Source organism: Phyllobates terribilis, unplaced genomic scaffold, assembly GCF_046119375.1.
Source record: "Phyllobates terribilis strain yellow unplaced genomic scaffold, ASM4611937v1 Scaffold_11__3_contigs__length_659146591, whole genome shotgun sequence".
Classification (NCBI taxonomy): Eukaryota; Metazoa; Chordata; class Amphibia; order Anura; family Dendrobatidae; genus Phyllobates; species Phyllobates terribilis.
Genome location: NW_027362771.1, coordinates 615,699,688 through 615,717,518, shown reverse-complemented (window position 1 = coordinate 615,717,518; position 17,831 = coordinate 615,699,688). Strand labels below are relative to the sequence as shown.

Here is a 17,831-nt window from a genome sequence, read left to right as displayed (position 1 = left end):
CTAACTGTACTTAACAAAAAAGTGTGAAACAACTGAAAATATGTCTTATATTCTAGGTTCTTCAAAGTAGCCACCTTTTGCTTTGATGACTGCTTTGCACACTCTTGGCATTCTCTTGATGAGCTTCAAGAGGTAGTCACCGGAAATGGTTTTCACTTCACAGGTGTGCCCTGTCAGGTTTAATAAGTGGGATTTCTTGCCTTATAAATGGGGTTGGGACCATCAGTTGTGTTGTGCAGAAGTCAGGTGGATACACAGCTGATAGTCCTACTGAATAGACTGTTAGAATTTGTATTATGGCAAGAAAAAAGCAGCTAAGTAAAGAAAAACGAGTGGCCATCATTACTTTAAGAAATGAAGGTCAGTCAGTCCAAAAAATTGGGCAAACTTTGAAAGTGTCCCCAAGTGCAGTTGCAAAAACCATCAAGAACTACAAAGAAACTAGCTCACATGAGGTCCGCCCCAGGAAAGGAAGACCAAGAGTCACCTCTGCTTCTGAGGATAAGTTTATCCAAGTCTCCAGCCTCAGAAATCGCAGGTTAACAGCAGCTCAGATTAGAGACCAGGTCAATGCCACACAGAGTTCTAGCAGCAGACACATCTCTACAACAACTGTTAAGAGGAGACTTTGGTGTGGGGGTGCTTTGCTGGTGACAATGTTGGGGATTTATTCAAAATTGAAGGCATACTGAACCAGCATGGCTACCACAGCATCTTGCAGCGGCATGCTATTCCATCCGGTTTGCGTTTAGTTGGACCAGCATTTATTTTTCAACAGGACAATGACTCCAAACACATCTCCAGGCTGTGTAAGGTCTATTTGACCAAGAAGGAGAGTGATGGGGTGCTACGCCAGATGACCTGGCCTCCACAGTCACCAGACCTGAACCCAATCGAGATGGTTTGGGGTGAGCTGGACCACAGAGTGAAGGCAAAAGGGCCAACAAGTGCAAAGCATCGCTGGGAACTCCTTCAAGATTGTTGGAAGACCATTTCTGGTGACTACCTCTTGAAGCTCATCAAGAGAATGCCAAGAGTGTGCAAAGCAGTCATCAAAGCTAAAGGTGGCTACTGTGAAGAACCTAGAATATAAGACATATTTTCAGTTGTTTCACACTCTTTTGTTAAGTATATAATTCCACATGTGTTAATTCATAGTTTTGATGCCTTCAGTGTGAATGTACAATTTTCATAGTCATGAAAATACAGAAAAATCTTTAGATGAGAAGGTGTGTCCAAACTTTTGGTCTGTACTGTACTTCGGTGTTATATTCACAGACGGCTAGCCTGGTAGAGAGGTTTAATAAGACTAACGGTCAGGATTGGGACTGTCTTTTACCCCACCTATTGTTCTCTGTCAGGGGAGTTACACTAGCCTCAATAGAGTTTTCCCCGTTTGAGCTACTGTATGGCCATCACCTCTGGGGACTCCTGGATGTAGTAAAGGAGATGTTGGAAACTGAGACCACACCCTATAAAAGCATAATAGAGCATGTGGCTAAGATGCAGGAAAGGATTGCCGTTATGCCTATTGAACAAGGCACAATCCGGGGTGTATAATAGGTCTTCTCCAGGAGACTGTTTAAGCCTGGGATCTGGTACTTGTGCTAGTATCCACAGTGGAGAGCAAGTTCCTGGCCCAGTGGCAGGGACCCTATGAAATGGTGGAAAAAGTAGGAGAGGTCAATTATAAAATACACCAACCAGGGAAAAGGAAATCCTTCCAGATATACTGTATCATGTCAACCTAATAAAACCCTGGAAGATAAGGGGGCCTCTTGAAACTCCTTGCTTAGTGGCCCAGCCAGCAGCCAACATTGGGGATGTCAAAGTTGCAGAAACTTTGTCATCCTTACATAAACAGCAGTGTCAGGAATTGTTACACCAAAATAAGGACATGTTCTCGAAGATACCAGGTCTCACTCGTGTCATCCAGCATGAGATACTCACTGAGCCTCATGATCGGGTAAATTTAAAACCCTATAGGACTCCTGAGGCCCACCAGGGGGGTAATCTCAAAAGAGGTTACTTGGATGTTAAACCTGAGGGTGATTGAGGAATCAAAGAGTGGGTTGTCAAGCCCCATAGTGTTAGTGCCAAAGCCAGATGGGGAATGGTGATTCTGTAATGACTATCAAAAACTGAATGAGGCCTCCAATTTTGATGCCTACCCGATGCCCCATATAGATGAGATTATTGAAAGGCTAGGGCCAGCTCAGTACATCACCACCCTAGTGTGTCACCCCAGGCCTGGATGCCACAAATAATAAAGGCTGTGTCTGAGAGCAGGAGGGAGGTTCCCTGTTTAGGGACAATTAGCATACAGCACCTCCTGTCCCAGGCCAGTAGGGGGAGCTGGCTGCCCCTATAAAAGCTGGAACTGGGGGCAGGGTTAGAGAGAACTGGACGACCTAGCTCAGGAGTGAGACTAGTCCCAGAGAAGGAGGGACAGTTCAGCTGTAGCCAAGGAGTCCGTGAGGCAGAGGAGAAACTGCAAGCCAGGGACAGAGGTGACGAGAGCCGGTCCTGGCAGAGAACCAATCAAACCGGACATTGGGGTCCGAGGCTGCCCCGGGTTATCTGTCACGCTGTCTCTGTATACTGGAGGTAGGGGGCCTAAGCTGACCCTAAGCTGGGGCCCTGACTAATCCCTCAACCTGGAGGTACTGTTAAAGGTACAGAGGTCCAGGCCGCCAGCGTAACCCCTACCTCCTGAAGATCCCTGCACCTCAGTAATCTAGTCCTGAGAAGGACCCCGATCACAACCAAAGGGAACAAGAAATAATATGCCCAAACACAGTATTTAGACGAACGAGACAGTACAAGGGAAAAACCAAAACCACCTTGCATACAAACAACTTCTCAACTACAACAGAGGGAAAACCAAAGGGAAAGGAGATAAATGATAAAGCGAGGAAAGGGAAAAAACACTTCCAAGTACACTTATCTCAGCAACTCCAAACACCACGATCCGCTCTGTCAGTCTGAATGAAATGCTGCGAGAAGTCAGGCTGTGTACTCGTGACGATCTTCGTGGCAACACACCCGTGACAGTACCCCCCCTTCTACGAGGGGCCTCCGGACCCTCAGGGCCAGGTTTATCCGGGTGAGTCGTGTGGAAGGCCCGAACTAATCGGTCTGCGTTAATATCCGACGCAGGAACCCACATCCTCTCCTCAGGACCATACCCCTTCCAATGAACCAAGTACTGAAGGGACCGGCGATTAAAGCGTGAATCAATGACCCTCGATACCTGGAACTCCAAGTTACCATTGACAACCACTGGAGGGGGAGGTAAAAGTGACGGTACCACCGGCGCCACATACCTCTTAAGCAATGATCTGTGAAACACGTTGTGAATTTTAAATGTAGGGGGGAGGTCAAGACGGAATGCCACCGGATTAATAATAGAACTGATTCTGTACGGCCCGATGAACCTGGGACCCAGTTTCCAGGAGGGAACCTTAAGTTTTATATTCCTGGTAGACAACCATACCCGATCGTTCACACTTAGGACCGGACCAGACACTCTCCTCCTATCAGCCATACGTTTGTATCGGTTCCCCATAGTATTCAGATTCTTCAGCACCCCTCTCCATACTGAAGCGAGTGATGAGGAAAATCGTTCCTCCTCAGGAACCCCCGAAGAGCCCCCCCCACTGAAAGTACAAAACTGGGGGTGAAAACCATATGCCCCAAAAAACGGGGACTTACCAGTGGACTCGCTCCGCCTATTATTAAGAGCAAACTCTGCCAGAGGTAAGAAAGAAGCCCAGTCCTCCTGGTTCTCTGACACAAAACACCGGAGATATGTCTCCAAGCTCTGGTTCATACGTTCCGTCTGACCATTGGTCTGAGGATGAAAAGCCGATGAGAATGACAACTGCATCCCCCGCCGTGCACAAAACGCCTTCCAGAACTTAGACACAAACTGAGACCCCCGATCAGACACCACCTCGGAGGGTACCCCGTGAAGCCTCACAATCTCCCCAATGAACACCTGCGCAAGAGTTTTAGCATTAGGGAGAGCCGGAAGAGCGATAAAATGTGCCATCTTGCTGAACCTGTCCACTACAACGAGTATGACCGTTTTACCCGAAGACGGAGGGAGGTCCGTAATAAAGTCCATAGACAGATGAGTCCAAGGACGCTCCGGGATCTTCAAAGGTAAGAGGGCCCCAGACGGACGGGTATGTGAGGTCTTAGAGCGCGCACAAACCCCACAGGACGCGACAAAAGTTATCACCTCCTTATGTAAATTAGGCCACCAAAACCGACGCGAGAGGAGATCCACAGTTGCTTTACTCCCCGGGTGTCCTGCAAAAACTGAGTTATGGTGTGCCTCGATCACCTTTTGTCGCAACTGATCTGGAACAATCTCCCTGGAGGTCCAACAGGGGCGTCCCCCTGAGCCTCCAATACCTCCTCCTCCAGCTCAGAGCATACTGCCGAAACCACCACCCCCTCCTGAAGGATAGGAATCGGGTCGTCCGTATTCCCGGCCCCCGGGAAACTACGAGATAAGGCATCCGCCTTTACATTTTTTGACCCAGGACGATATGTAACGACAAAATTAAACCTGGTAAAAAACAATGACCACCTAGCTTGTCTGGGATTCAGACGTTTCGCGGACTCCAGATATAGCAGGTTCTTGTGATCGGTGATGACGGTGACCGGATGAACTGCCCCCTCCAGAAAATGGCGCCACTCCTCAAAAGCTAACTTAATGGCCAAGAGTTCCCTATTGCCGACATCGTAATTCCTCTCAGCGGACGACAATTTTTTAGAGAAAAAGGCGCACGGATGCCACTTACCAGGGGACGAACCTTGTGACAATACTGCTCCCACCCCTACCTCGGAAGCGTCTACCTCTACAATGAATGGCTGAGACGCATCAGGTTGAATGAGTATGGGCGCCGAGGCAAAGCATTTTTTCAAAGAGGAGAATGCTTGACAAGCCTTGTCAGACCACCTAGAAAAATCCGTCCCCTTTTTAGTCATGTCAGTGAGAGGCTTAACCATGGACGAGAAATTACGAATGAACTTTCGGTAATAATTAGCAAACCCCAGGAAACGTTGTAGTGCCTTAAGATTCTCTGGCCGATCCCACTCAAGAACTGCCCGCACTTTCCCAGGGTCCATACGAAAACCGGACGCTGAAACCAGGAAGCCTAAAAACTGGAGTTCCTGTACGGCGAACACACACTTTTCCCACTTGGCATACAGTTTATTATCCCGCAAGATCTGTAACACCTGCCTAACGTGCTCCTGATGAGACACCAGATCCGGCGAGTAAATTAGGATATCATCCAGATATATGACAACAAACTGTCCCACCAAGCGGCGAAAAATGTCATTAACAAAGTGTTGGAACACCGCCGGGGCATTAGTCAGACCGAATGGCATGACAAGGTTCTCATAATGCCCCTCCGGAGTGTTAAACGCCGTCTTCCACTCATCCCCCTCCTTCATCCTAATCAGATTGTACGCCCCCCTGAGATCCAACTTAGAAAACCATTTGGCGCCCACGATCTGATTAAAGAGATCGGGAATAAGTGGGAGCGGATACGGATCTCGGACCGTAATCCGATTAAGTTCACGGAAATCCAGGCAAGGACGTAGGCCTCCATCTTTCTTCTTAACAAAGAAGAACCCCGCAGCCACCGGTGAAGATGAAGGTCTAATATGCCCCTTAGCCAGACTTTCTGAGATATAATCCTTCATGGCCTGCCTCTCAGGACCAGAAAGGTTATACAACCTAGCTTTAGGTAACTTGGCCTCTGGGAGCAGTTTTACAGAACAGTCATACACGCGATGAGGAGGTAGTTCCTGACACCCTTTCTCCGAGAATACATCCTCAAAGTCCGCCAGAAATGGAGGTAAGACCCAAGGAGTAACCGCACCAATGACCGTGTTCATGCAGTTTTTATTACAGAATTTACTCCATTGGCTTATCTCCCTGGTTTGCCAATTAATAACCGGGTTATGCTTAGCTAACCAAGGAAGGCCCAACACAATAGGAGTGGGAAGACCCTCCAACACATAGCAAGACAACAGTTCTTTATGTATTGCCCCCACCTGAAGTTTTACGTCATGCACAACTTGCAAAAAACTTCCCTGCCCGAGAGGCCTGGCATCGATCGAGAATATGGGGATGGGTTTAGCCAACTCACTCAACCGCATACCTTGAACCCGGGCAAACCGAGCATCAACCAGATTAGCCCCGGCCCCACTATCCAGAAGAACAGATATCCTCTCAGTTCTCGTACCCACCACCACCTCCGCCGGTACGAGAAACTGAGACGAACCTAGGGACGAAATACCTACTCCCAGATTGCCGTCCACCACACAACCTGGGATCAACAGTTTTCCGACGACTCTTCACTCTGCAAGGGACGGGATGGATACCCCCCAATAAAATGTCCCTTTCTCCCGCAGAAGAAACACCTTCCTGCCTTATGGCGCACCACCGGTCCCCTCCCCCGAAATGATGTCCCTCCTAATTGCATAGGCTCCTCTGGACTGACCAGGGGAACCACCATATGAGGGGACCTTGTAGGAGGTGGAGTCATCACAGGGGGTAGAGTTATCCCGCACCTCTCCCGAAGCCGTCTGTCCACGCGAATAGCGAGGGCCATAGCGGCTTCCAGAGACACGGGAGAGTCATACTGTGCCAACACATCCTGTAATTTGTCGGATAAACCATGACAAAACTGGCTCCTAAGAGCCGGGTCATTCCACTGGGTGTCCGTGGCCCACCTACGGAACTCCGAACAGAATTCCTCCGCCGGACGATCTCCCTGCTGGATCCTACGTAACTTAGACTCAGCAAGGGAGATCCGATCTGGGTCATCATATACGAGTCCCAGGGCAGCGAAAAACCTATCCACTGTCTGGAGAGCCGGGGAACCCGGGGGAAGAGAGAACGCCCAAGATTGTGGGTCCCCTTGTAGGAGCGAGATGACAATTCCCACTCTTTGTTCTTCACTCCCCGATGACCGAGGCCGCAGCCGAAAGTACAATTTACATGCCTCCCGGAAAACAAAAAACTTGTCCCGCCCCCCAGTGAACCTATCAGGGAGAGCTACTTTAGGTTCTGGTCCGGCTTGCTCCTGAGGATGCCAAACCTTGGACCTAACGTCCGCCAGCTCCATGGACAAACTCTGCAATTGCCGAGCTAGACCGGCTACTGGATCCATAGTAGCTGGAGAAAAACTAAGTGGGTCGGTGAAAATGTCACGCTGTCTCTGTATACTGGAGGTAGGGGGCCTAAGCTGACCCTAAGCTGGGGCCCTGACTAATCCCTCAACCTGGAGGTACTGTTAAAGGTACAGAGGTCCAGGCCGCCAGCGTAACCCCTACCTCCTGAAGATCCCTGCACCTCAGTAATCTAGTCCTGAGAAGGACCCCGATCACAACCAAAGGGAACAAGAAATAATATGCCCAAACACAGTATTTAGACGAACGAGACAGTACAAGGGAAAAACCAAAACCACCTTGCATACAAACAACTTCTCAACTACAACAGAGGGAAAACCAAAGGGAAAGGAGATAAATGATAAAGCGAGGAAAGGGAAAAAACACTTCCAAGTACACTTATCTCAGCAACTCCAAACACCACGATCCGCTCTGTCAGTCTGAATGAAATGCTGCGAGAAGTCAGGCTGTGTACTCGTGACGATCTTCGTGGCAACACACCCGTGACATTATCAAGCCCAGCAGCAAAGAACCAACCCGCGAGGGATTTCAGGTCCCTTGGCCAAAGAAGCCTGGAGGCTCCGCCACACAGAGGGACCAGTACAGCGAGGAGAAAGCAAAAGGTACCCAAGGCCCGAGTTGCAAGCCATACAGGCGAGAAGTACACGGCCAGCTCAGTGACGTGGGCTATTACACCATGAAGAGGGGGATAGTCAGAAAGAGCATAGAGAGAACGGTAGGCCTACACACTTACCCTGACCAGTGGGGCTCGCCCGAATGCTCTCAGATACCCAGGCCCATTCCTACCCTGTACTACTGTTGGGTCATTAGTAACATCTACAATAAAGACCCAGAACTGTTTGAAACGGGCTCTGAACTTTTACTATTGCAGCGGCACTATCACCCCCAGCATCCACCTACACTGCCCTGAGGCTACACTCTTCCCGTGGGGAGTTATCCTACCCCTGTGCTGCACACCAACACCAGCCTCAGCGGTCTGCCCTGCAGCGGCGGTCATCCCTGACCGCAATCCACGGGTGGCATAGTCGGACATTCACAAATCTATAAATAAACTGCCACAACTTTGGTCTGACCACCCTGAGCCACGGGATCGGGTTGCCACTACTACCCCCAGCATCGTACAGAAGCCCGTTTCCGGGTACCCCACGGCCCAGGGGGCGAGTCACTAGATCTCACCAAAGGGTACTGGCAGATTCCCCTATCCAAGGTGGCCAAGGAAAAGACGGTCTTCTCAAAGCCAGAGGGGTGTTATCAATATGTTAGGATGCCTTTTTGGGTTACAGGGGGCCTCTGCCACTTTTCCGAGAGTCATGGACCAGGTCCTAGCCCCTCGCAAAAAGTATGCAGCTGCCTGCTTGGATGATTTTGTCATCTTCAGCCGGTATTGGGGGAGTTATTTGAGTAAAGTCCAGGGAATCTTAGATAACCTAAGGAAACTGGCTTTACTGTTAATTTTAAAAAAGTGCTATGGGGATAGAGGAAGCCAAATATTTGGACTACATTGTAGGTAGGGGCAAGATCACAACTCTAGCTAGAGGCGATACAGAGTTGGCCACAACCCCTCACAGAAAAACAGGTCAGAGTGTTCCTGGGAATTGTGGGGTATTACAGGAGGTTTGTCCCTAATTTTGCCATGATATCAACGCCTCTAAGCTCTCCTAAGGGGTACAAAATCAGTTACAGCTAAGTGGTCTCCAGAGGCTGAGAAGGCGTTTCAGGAGCTAAAACCGTCCCTCTTTAGGCAGCCAATGTTGGTAGCGCCGGACTTCTACAAAGAGTTCATAGTTCAGACAGATACGTTGGATGTCGAGCAAGGAGCGGTCATGTTCCAGAAGATCAATGGGGAGCAGGGACGGACTGGGACTGAAATTCAGCCCTGGCATATAAAAGCACACAGGCCCCTGCTGTCCCAGCCCCCCGAGCCCAAGATGGAGATATCTATTACTTATATTACCCTCCCTGAAGGAAATCAAGATTTTCAATATGTCTAGTAATACCGCTACATAAAATTGAATAATAATAACAATATTGCAATATAACAGACAAATACCAACAAACCATAACCAAATATTACCCCTATATACAGTACTGAAAATACCACCATACTGATTGTTAAAGGGGTTGTCCAGGCTTGGTGTTAAAGTCTATGTGACTTCAGACTTCTGAATCCTCACAGCACGCACTGTCAGGATTCTCGGGTGCCAGCGTTGGGAGAGGCCGTCGTGTGACCACAAGTATGGGATTTCCACACCTCCGGCCACATTCCAACTAAACGAACTCTGCTTTGCTAAATTCACTTGTATTGAGAGAGGCCGTGCACGTCTAGTCAGCACGTGACCGCATGAATTGAAATCATACTTGAGGTCACATGGCCGGCCGCTCCTGACACCGGACAATCCTCACAGCACGCAATGCACACACTATGAGGATTCAGAAATCTGCAGTCATACAGAGTCACTGCAGACTTTAACATTAAACCTGGACAACCCCTTTAACTAAAACTACTGCACTAGGACTGATATCACGACCATACAGTGACCATATAATGGTAATATCAGGTCTACACCAGTGCTCTACAGACCATATATGTGAGTACTGTGCAGATTCTCACCAGTGCCGTTCTCGCTGGTTGGTGTCATTCGTTTTCCCTCTTCTTTTTAATTCGGCCCAGACCGCCATGACCTCTTCTTCCGACCATAATTCGTCCTTGTAAAATATAACAGAGGCATCTTTACTTTACTGCTTTTCCAAGACCCTCCTCTCATTCTACCACCTCTACACAAATCACCACTTGTGCTGCCTTATAATAATTCCCCCGTGACCCTTTATAATAGTGACCATGCACCTAGTTATAATAATACAAACAGCTCCTGTGCTTTCTTATAATAATAATAATAATAATAATGCCTCCTTGCTTCCCCATAATGACAACAACCCCCCATTGGGCCTCCCAGGGGAGTACATAGAAATAACAGGTCCCATAGAAAAAGTCCTATCACGTCAAAGAATGGCATATCTCCCAACTTTCTATAAAACGGAGAATATGTATTGCAGCACTTACTTATTTTCCCTCCAGCCCCTAAGTGGTCTCACCCACTATGATACCCCTTTCGTGACCCTCATAGAGTATTACGCCCCACATGGTATGATGACCCCACAAACCCTATACAAATTATGATGCAGCACAGCACCCACATATTAAGATGGTCACAATAGCTCCCCATACATTATGGTATTCAGCACAGCCCCTAATATACAGTATGAGGTGCACAACAGACCCCTATATAAAGCATGATGCCCCTCATAACCACCCCATTAAATTTTATGTCCCTTTAAGCACCCCATACAGTATGAAAGTCACCACAGCCCACCACATTGTATAATGTGCCCCATAGACCTCCACACAGTATAATGTCCACCACAGCCCCCACACAAGATGAAGATCCCACACAGACCCCTATATAGTATGATGGTTGCCCCAAACAGCCCCCCATATACTATGATTGTCCCCCACAGTCTCCATATAGTATGATAGTCCCCCACAAACAGCCCTCATATAGTATGATGGTCCCCCACAAACAGCCCCCCATATACTGTAAGGGGGAAGACCGGGGTGTAAGTACTTTCAGAACCAAGGATCCAGATCTGCCAGGGCCGTGCCTCTGGTTGCAGGGGGAAGACAGACTGCGAGCACAAGAGTCATGTGACCAGGAAGCTGGGGGTGTGTCCAGAGCCAGAGCACAGGAGTCAGGTGACCGGGAAGCTGGGGGTGTGTCCAGAGCCAGAGCTCAGACGTCAGGTAACCGGGGAGCTGAAAGCATGTCTAGGAAGAGGAAGAAAAAGGACTTTCGAGCTGGAAAGCAGGGAGTTGACAGTTGGGGGTCAAGCCCCGATAGTGGGAGAAGAGACGCAGGGTCCGTGGAGCCGAGCAAGTGAGGTGCAGTGTTATGGACTAGGGGCTCAGCGGGTCAAACCGGAGACTGCCCGCTGCCGCCAGAAGACGTGGAGCTGAGCAAGTGAGGTGCAGTGGTATGGACTAGGGGCTCAGCGGGTCAAACCAGAGACTGCCCGCTGCTGCCAGAAGGAACATTGTTTAGGCATGGAAGCCAGAAGAAAACAACACCGGCATCAGCTGGCAACTGCCTTGTGGGGAACAAGAGTCAGCTAAGTGTAAAACTGCCGATTACAACCGTGTAGACTCTGCTACATCTACCCAAACTGTGAATTGTCATTTATAGTCTGTTACCTGCTACTCCCCTTGTTGTCCCCATATTTCCCCACATTTCCCGTTACTCCCTGCATGGAGATTGACCCTGTTACAATAAATCCCCCCTGTTTATTAACCCTGTACTGGCTGCTCTGTGTTTCTGTGTCACTGCATCTAAAGTACCTATGTTACAATACTATGATGGTCCCCTCACAAACAGCCCTCATAGAGTATGATGGTCCCCCACAAACAGCCCCCATATAGTATGATGGTCCCCCACAAACAGCCTCCATATAGCATAATGGTCCCCCACAAACAGCCTCCATATAGTATGATGTTCCCCTACAAACAGCCTCCATATAGTATGATGGTCCCCTACAAACAACCCCCATATAGTATGATGGTCCCCCACAAACAGTCCTCTACTGTATATAGTATGATGGTCCCCAATAAACAGCTTCCATAGAGTATGATGGTCCCCCACAAACAGTCATCTATATAGAATGATGGACCTCCACAAACAGCCCCCAAATAGCAGGATGGCCCCCCACAAACAGTCCACATGTAGTAAGACGATCCCCCACAAACAGTCCCCATGTAGTATGATGATGTACTATGCGACCCACGGCCGGACCGGCCCATCTGGCATTTGCCAGAACTGCCAGATGGCCAGTCCGGCCTTAATGGGAAGGAACACCCGATAATCTACTTGAGTAGAAAGCTTTCCCCATGCAAAACAAAACTATTCAATTGTAGAGAAAGAGTGCCTGACCATCAAATAGGCATTTCAAGCATTTCTTGAAGAGGATGGATGATCTCTATCACACAGACGTTTGTTGGTTGAGTTGTGAAAAAAGTATTGTAACATTCTGTTGCTCTCAAGGAAAGAATCGTTCAGTTCTTTCAGAGTTCTGACCTGTATTTCTGTATTTCTGACGTGACATCACAGGTCATCTAAATGAATTGAATTTACAGCTCCAATGTAAAAGTTATCTTATCTCTGCAGTAAGAGGCTTTCAAAATGAAACCTGTTTATATAAAAGCCAAATCTGGAAAGGAGAAGAGTGCCTCTTTACTACCTGCATGAAGGATATTCTCTTATGCCGAGTTAGGAGAAAAAGATTCAAGCAACATTGAACTTCTGATCCAGGAGTTTGAGAGAAGACAGACGTGATCCAAGTAGGAAAGCATTAAGTTAAAGTTAATTGAAGATCTTTTCTCTGTAGATCCTCAGGAAGCTCCAAACAAATTTACAGCTCAACAGTTTATCACAATAAACACAGGGAAGACAGCCTTCAAGATTTCTACAAAAGTTTGGAGAATGGAAAGTTTAAAAATCTGGGAGATGGCGTTTTACAGGCTTTCAGCAAAATTTGTAAGTACTTACAAGTACAAGTGCTTCTCACAAAATTAGAATATCATCAAAAAGTTAATTTATTTCAGTTCTTCAATACAAAAAGTGAAACTCATTATATAGAGTCATTACACACAGAGGGATCTATTATATAGAGTCATTACACACAGAGGGATCTATTATATAGAGTCATTACACACAGAGGGATCTATTATATAGAGTCATTACACACAGAGGGATCTATTATATAGAGTCATTACACACAGAGGGATCTATTATATAGAGTCATTACACACAGAGGGATCTATTATATAGAGTCATTACACACAGAGGGATCTATTATATAGAGTCATTACACGCAGAGGGATCTATTATATAGAGTCATTACACACAGAGGGATCTATTATATAGAGTCATTACACACAGAGGGATCTATTATATAGAGTCATTACACACAGAGGGATCTATTATATAGAGTCATTACACACAGAGGGATCTATTATATAGAGTCATTACACACAGAGGGATCTATTATATAGTCATTACACACAGAGCGATCTATTATATAGAGTCATTACACACAGAGGGATCTATTATATAGAGTCATTACACACAGAGGGATCTATTATATAGAGTCATTACACACAGAGGGATCTATTATATAGAGTCATTACACACAGAGGGATCTATTATATAGAGTCATTACACGCAGAGGGATCTATTATATAGAGTCATTACACACAGAGGGATCTATTATATAGAGTCATTACACACAGAGGGATCTATTATATAGAGTCATTACACACAGAGGGATCTATTATATAGAGTCATTACACACAGAGGGATCTATTATATAGAGTCATTACACACAGAGGGATCTATTATATAGGGTCATTACACACAGAGGGATCTATTATATAGAGTTATTACACACAGAGGGATCTATTGTATAGAGTCATTACACACAGAGGGATCTATTATATAGAGTCATTACACACAGAGGGATCTATTATATAGTCATTACACACAAAGGGATCTATTATATAGAGTTATTACACACAGAGGGATCAATTGTATAGAGTCATTATGACGCACCCCCTGGGCCATGTTCAGGGGATACCCGGAGCCGGATCTGGATAGGGGTAGTAGTCCTTGTGGCGGTGACCCGGTCCGTGCCCAGGGTGTCAAACTAAGTGGCAGTCTATGGCAGTAGATGTTAACTTGATTGTCGACTACGCCACCCGTTGAGTGCGGCTTTGACGCCGCCGCTGCAGAGCAGTCCGCTGAGGCCGGTGGTATATGTGCAGCAGTGATGGTATAACCCCCAACGGGAGGGGTATGGCCTCAGGGCAGCAGGTGTGGATGATGGGGGTTGTGATGATGCAGAAAGAAGACTCAGAGTCAGGAGATGCAGTTCAGGGTTTTTACTTACTGGTGTTCTTTTGGTCACTCTGGCCTTGAGTGACCACCCGAGCCGTGCTGCGTCCACCAGGTCCTGGACTCGGCTAACCCCAGGCGATTCCGGAGCGTGGTCCTGAGCTCCCTTCTGACTCTCTCTCTCTCTCTGGCCGTTCCCACCAGGGATCCACCTGTGTCCGGCTCCCTCGGGTCTCTTGTTAGTTGAACCTTCCCTGGCTTCCCTGACCCTATGCTCGGTGTGCCATTCTGGTGGATTTGGTGAGGGTCGTGGCAGATCCTGCCCACGACCTCCGGTTCCTGGCTAAGGTTTGTTTTGGCCTCTGCCAGCTTGGGATCCGGTACCCTTGTCCGCCAACCCTTCACCCTTTTGTCTATATTCTGGGGTCTTGGGGTTCCCTTCTTGTCTTTCTCTCTGGGTCCTTCTTTTCTCCTCTCTCCCTCTGCAGGCTTGGCTCTGGAGCTGGGCCCAGCCGGAGCCACAGCTCCCTGTCAGCCCTCCTGGCTGAGCTCCTCTGCTCTGCTCCTCAGGCTAAAAAGACCCTGTCCTAAGATGGTGCCCACCATATATACTCCCTCTATGTGTGAGCCCAGGTGACTAGCACCCAATGAGCTCCTAGCTTTACCCAGACTACTCCCCCTATCTGCCCCTACACTACTGGGATGTTCCACCCCCCTCCCACTCCAGCCAGGGACAGACGCTGTCGTACCTGCACATATACTGGTGGGAGTACCGTAGTTCTGTCCCCCGGAAATGGGATGTATGTAGTGCATGCAGCCTACTGAGCTCAGTCTCACACTCCATCCTTACCCGGGAGTAAGGATGGAGTGTGGTGCAATACCCCTGTAGCAGCCGAATCCTCAGGGTGCTACATTTACACACAGAGGGATCTATTGTATAGAGTCATTACACACAGAGGGATCTATTATATAGAGTCATTACACACAGAGGGATCTATTTCACGTGTTTATTTCTGTTAATGTTGATGATTAGGCTTACAGCCAATGAAAACACAAAAGTCATTATCTCAGTAAATTAGAATACTTTATAACACCAGCTTGAAAAATGATTTTAAAATTCGAAATGTCCTACTGAAATGTACAGTATGTGAGCAAACCTTCTCCATTATGACTGTGAAGAACTCTGACTGATGACTCTGACTGATGCATACAGTATACCCTAACTTAGGTTTTCAGTGGCTCACTCTGTAAGTTAAGGTGTGTTCACACTGAGTTTTCTGAAAACTGAGTTGAGACACTAATCTGTGCAACTGTATAGTAGTGTAACTACTAAGCTCTGTGCCTATATATTATAGTATAACCAATAATCTCTGAGCCAGTGTATAGTAATGTAACCATTAAGCTGTGTGTCACTTTTTAGTAGTGTAACCACTAAGCTCTGTACCACTGTATAGTAGTGTAACCACTAAGCTCAGTGCCACTGTAAAGTAGTGTAACCACTAAGCTCTGTGCCACTGTATACTAGTGTAACAACTATGCTCTATGCCAATGTATACTAGTGTAACCACTAAGCTGTGTCACTGTATAGTAGTGTAACCACTAAGCTCTGTGCCACTGTATAGTAGTGTAACCACTAAGCTGTGTGTCACTGTATAGTAGTGTAACCACTAAGCTCTGTGTCACTGAATAGTAGTGTAACTACTAAGATATTTGTCACTGAATAGTAGTGTAACCACTAAGCTGTGTGTCACTGAATAGTAGTGTAACCACTAAGCTGTGTGTCACTGTATAGTAGAATAACCACTAAGCTGTGTGTCACTGTATAGTAGTGTAACCACTAAGCTCTGTGCCACTGTATAGTAGTGTAACCACTAAGCCCTTTGTCGCTAAATAGTAGTGTAACCACTAAGATATTTGTCACTGTATAGTAGTGTAACCACTAAGCAGTGTGTCACTGAATAGTAGTGTAACCACTAAGCTGTGTGTCACTGTATAGTAGAGTAACCACTAAGCTGTGTGTCACTGTATAGTAGTGTAACCACTAAGCTCTGTGTCACTCTATAGTAGTGTAACCACTATGCCCTTTGTCACTAAATAGTAGTGTAACCCTTAAGCCCCTTATCACTGTATAGTAGTGTAACCACTAAGTTCTGTGCCACTGTATACTAGTGTAACCACTAAGCTCTGTGTCACTGTATAGTAGTGTAACGACTAAGCTCTGTGTCACTGTATAATAGTGTAACCACTAAGCTCTGTGTCACTGTATAGTACTGTAACCACTAAGTTCTGTACCTCTGTATAGTAGTGTAACCACTAAGCTCTGTGTCACTGTATAGTAGTGTAACCACTAAGATCTGTGCCACTGTATAGTAGTGTAACCACTAAGCTGTGTGTCACTGTATAGTAGTGTAACCACTAAGCTCTGTGTCACTGTATAGTAGTGTAACCACTAAGCTCTGTGTCACTGTATAGTAGTGTAATTACTAAGCTCTGTGCCACTGTATAGTAGTGTAACCACTAAGCTCTATGTCACTGTATAGTAGTGTAAATTTGGCGCCCCTGAGGGTTCGACCGCCACAGGAATGCTGCACTTCTGAAATGGAGTGTAGTGTTCCTCCTCTGAAGTAAGGCCAGTGTGATAGTCGTGACCCAACCTTTTGCATCCAACACCACACTTCACCAGATGGAGCTATTATGCACTAGGTGCTGCTCCCCTGGTTACAGGGAGACTGGGGAACACAAAGTGGTAGGAACCAGTTAGTGGGTGAGGGTGGAGGACTTACAAGTTAGTTACACTTTAAATTTCATATTTAATAGAAAGCCATCTTTGATCTTGGTCTTTTGCTGGTCTCTGGCGGTCTTTGTTGCTGTCAACTACTGTGTGTAATGTGACCTCCCTCCGGGAGCGCAGATCCTGTGTAGGCCTGCACCGGCAAGGGACTCAGCCCTCGTACCCTGGCCTTGGGACGAGAGGTAGGTTGCAGACAAGGAATGTCTCAACCCGGCCAATGACCAGGATCAAGAAGGCTCGGGAGCTTTAGAGTTTAGCTCCCCAGCAAATGGGTCCCGGGGAGGATGCAGACGGAGCGGAGTACGCCACCTGTCCTCGCCTACCTGATCTATTCAGAGGGATTCCGGCTTCAAGAGGGGTACTGGCCCCCGACACCCGACCTTGCACTCCATGTCCTGGACGGGAAAGCCCGGTTAGGCCCTGAGGATCCCACCGGGCATCGGATGGAGAGGAATTGCCACCCGTGCCCTAGTCCTGAGAGGAGCTCAGAGGGAGACCCGGCCTATCTACACACGCACAGACGGAAAAGGGTGAAGTCTGTAGTGCAGGAACACTCTGGTGTAGGGTCGCTACCGAACACTGGACTTTCTCGGAGGTAGTCGGACCCCCGTCCCTGGTGGCCGCAGGACTCCACGGGGAGCAGGGAGTTGCCTTCCCGCTGTCATCTCTGAGTGAGTAAAGCCTTGGAGGTTCACCCCTATGGCCTCCGGACTGTTCAATATGCGCCATACCATGCGACGCGGTGCCCGTACTCCCCGCACTACTACTCCCCCACCTCCATCCTGTCTGCCTGCCCCGAGGCCTTGCTCCGCCTGTGGGGAGCAGTGAGAACTTAGGCCGTCATTACACCAGGCCTCGGCAGACTGCAGCGGCGCTGGTGACCC

The 17,831-nt window shown here is 47.7% G+C and overlaps 1 protein-coding gene across 6 annotated transcripts in view; it reads right to left on the bottom strand.

Annotated features, from left to right (window-relative positions):
* Positions 1-17,831, bottom strand: part of LOC141167128 (olfactory receptor 11L1-like) — a 53,980-nt gene that overhangs the window by 20,671 nt on the left and 15,478 nt on the right. For 3 of the 6 annotated variants that reach the window (XR_012251400.1, XR_012251401.1, XM_073654501.1), the window contains exons 1-2: positions 10,842-10,946; positions 9,830-9,924 (exon numbers count right to left, since the gene is read on the bottom strand). Coding sequence is in view for 2 of the 6 variants with exons in the window: in XM_073654505.1 (XP_073510606.1) it covers positions 9,830-9,924 (95 nt within the window). In the remaining 4 variants the exon portion in view is untranslated. Of the gene's footprint in view, positions 1-9,829; positions 9,925-10,841; positions 10,947-17,831 lie in introns of those variants that run through there. The other 3 variants (XM_073654505.1, XM_073654502.1, XM_073654503.1) reach the window with 1 other exon arrangement.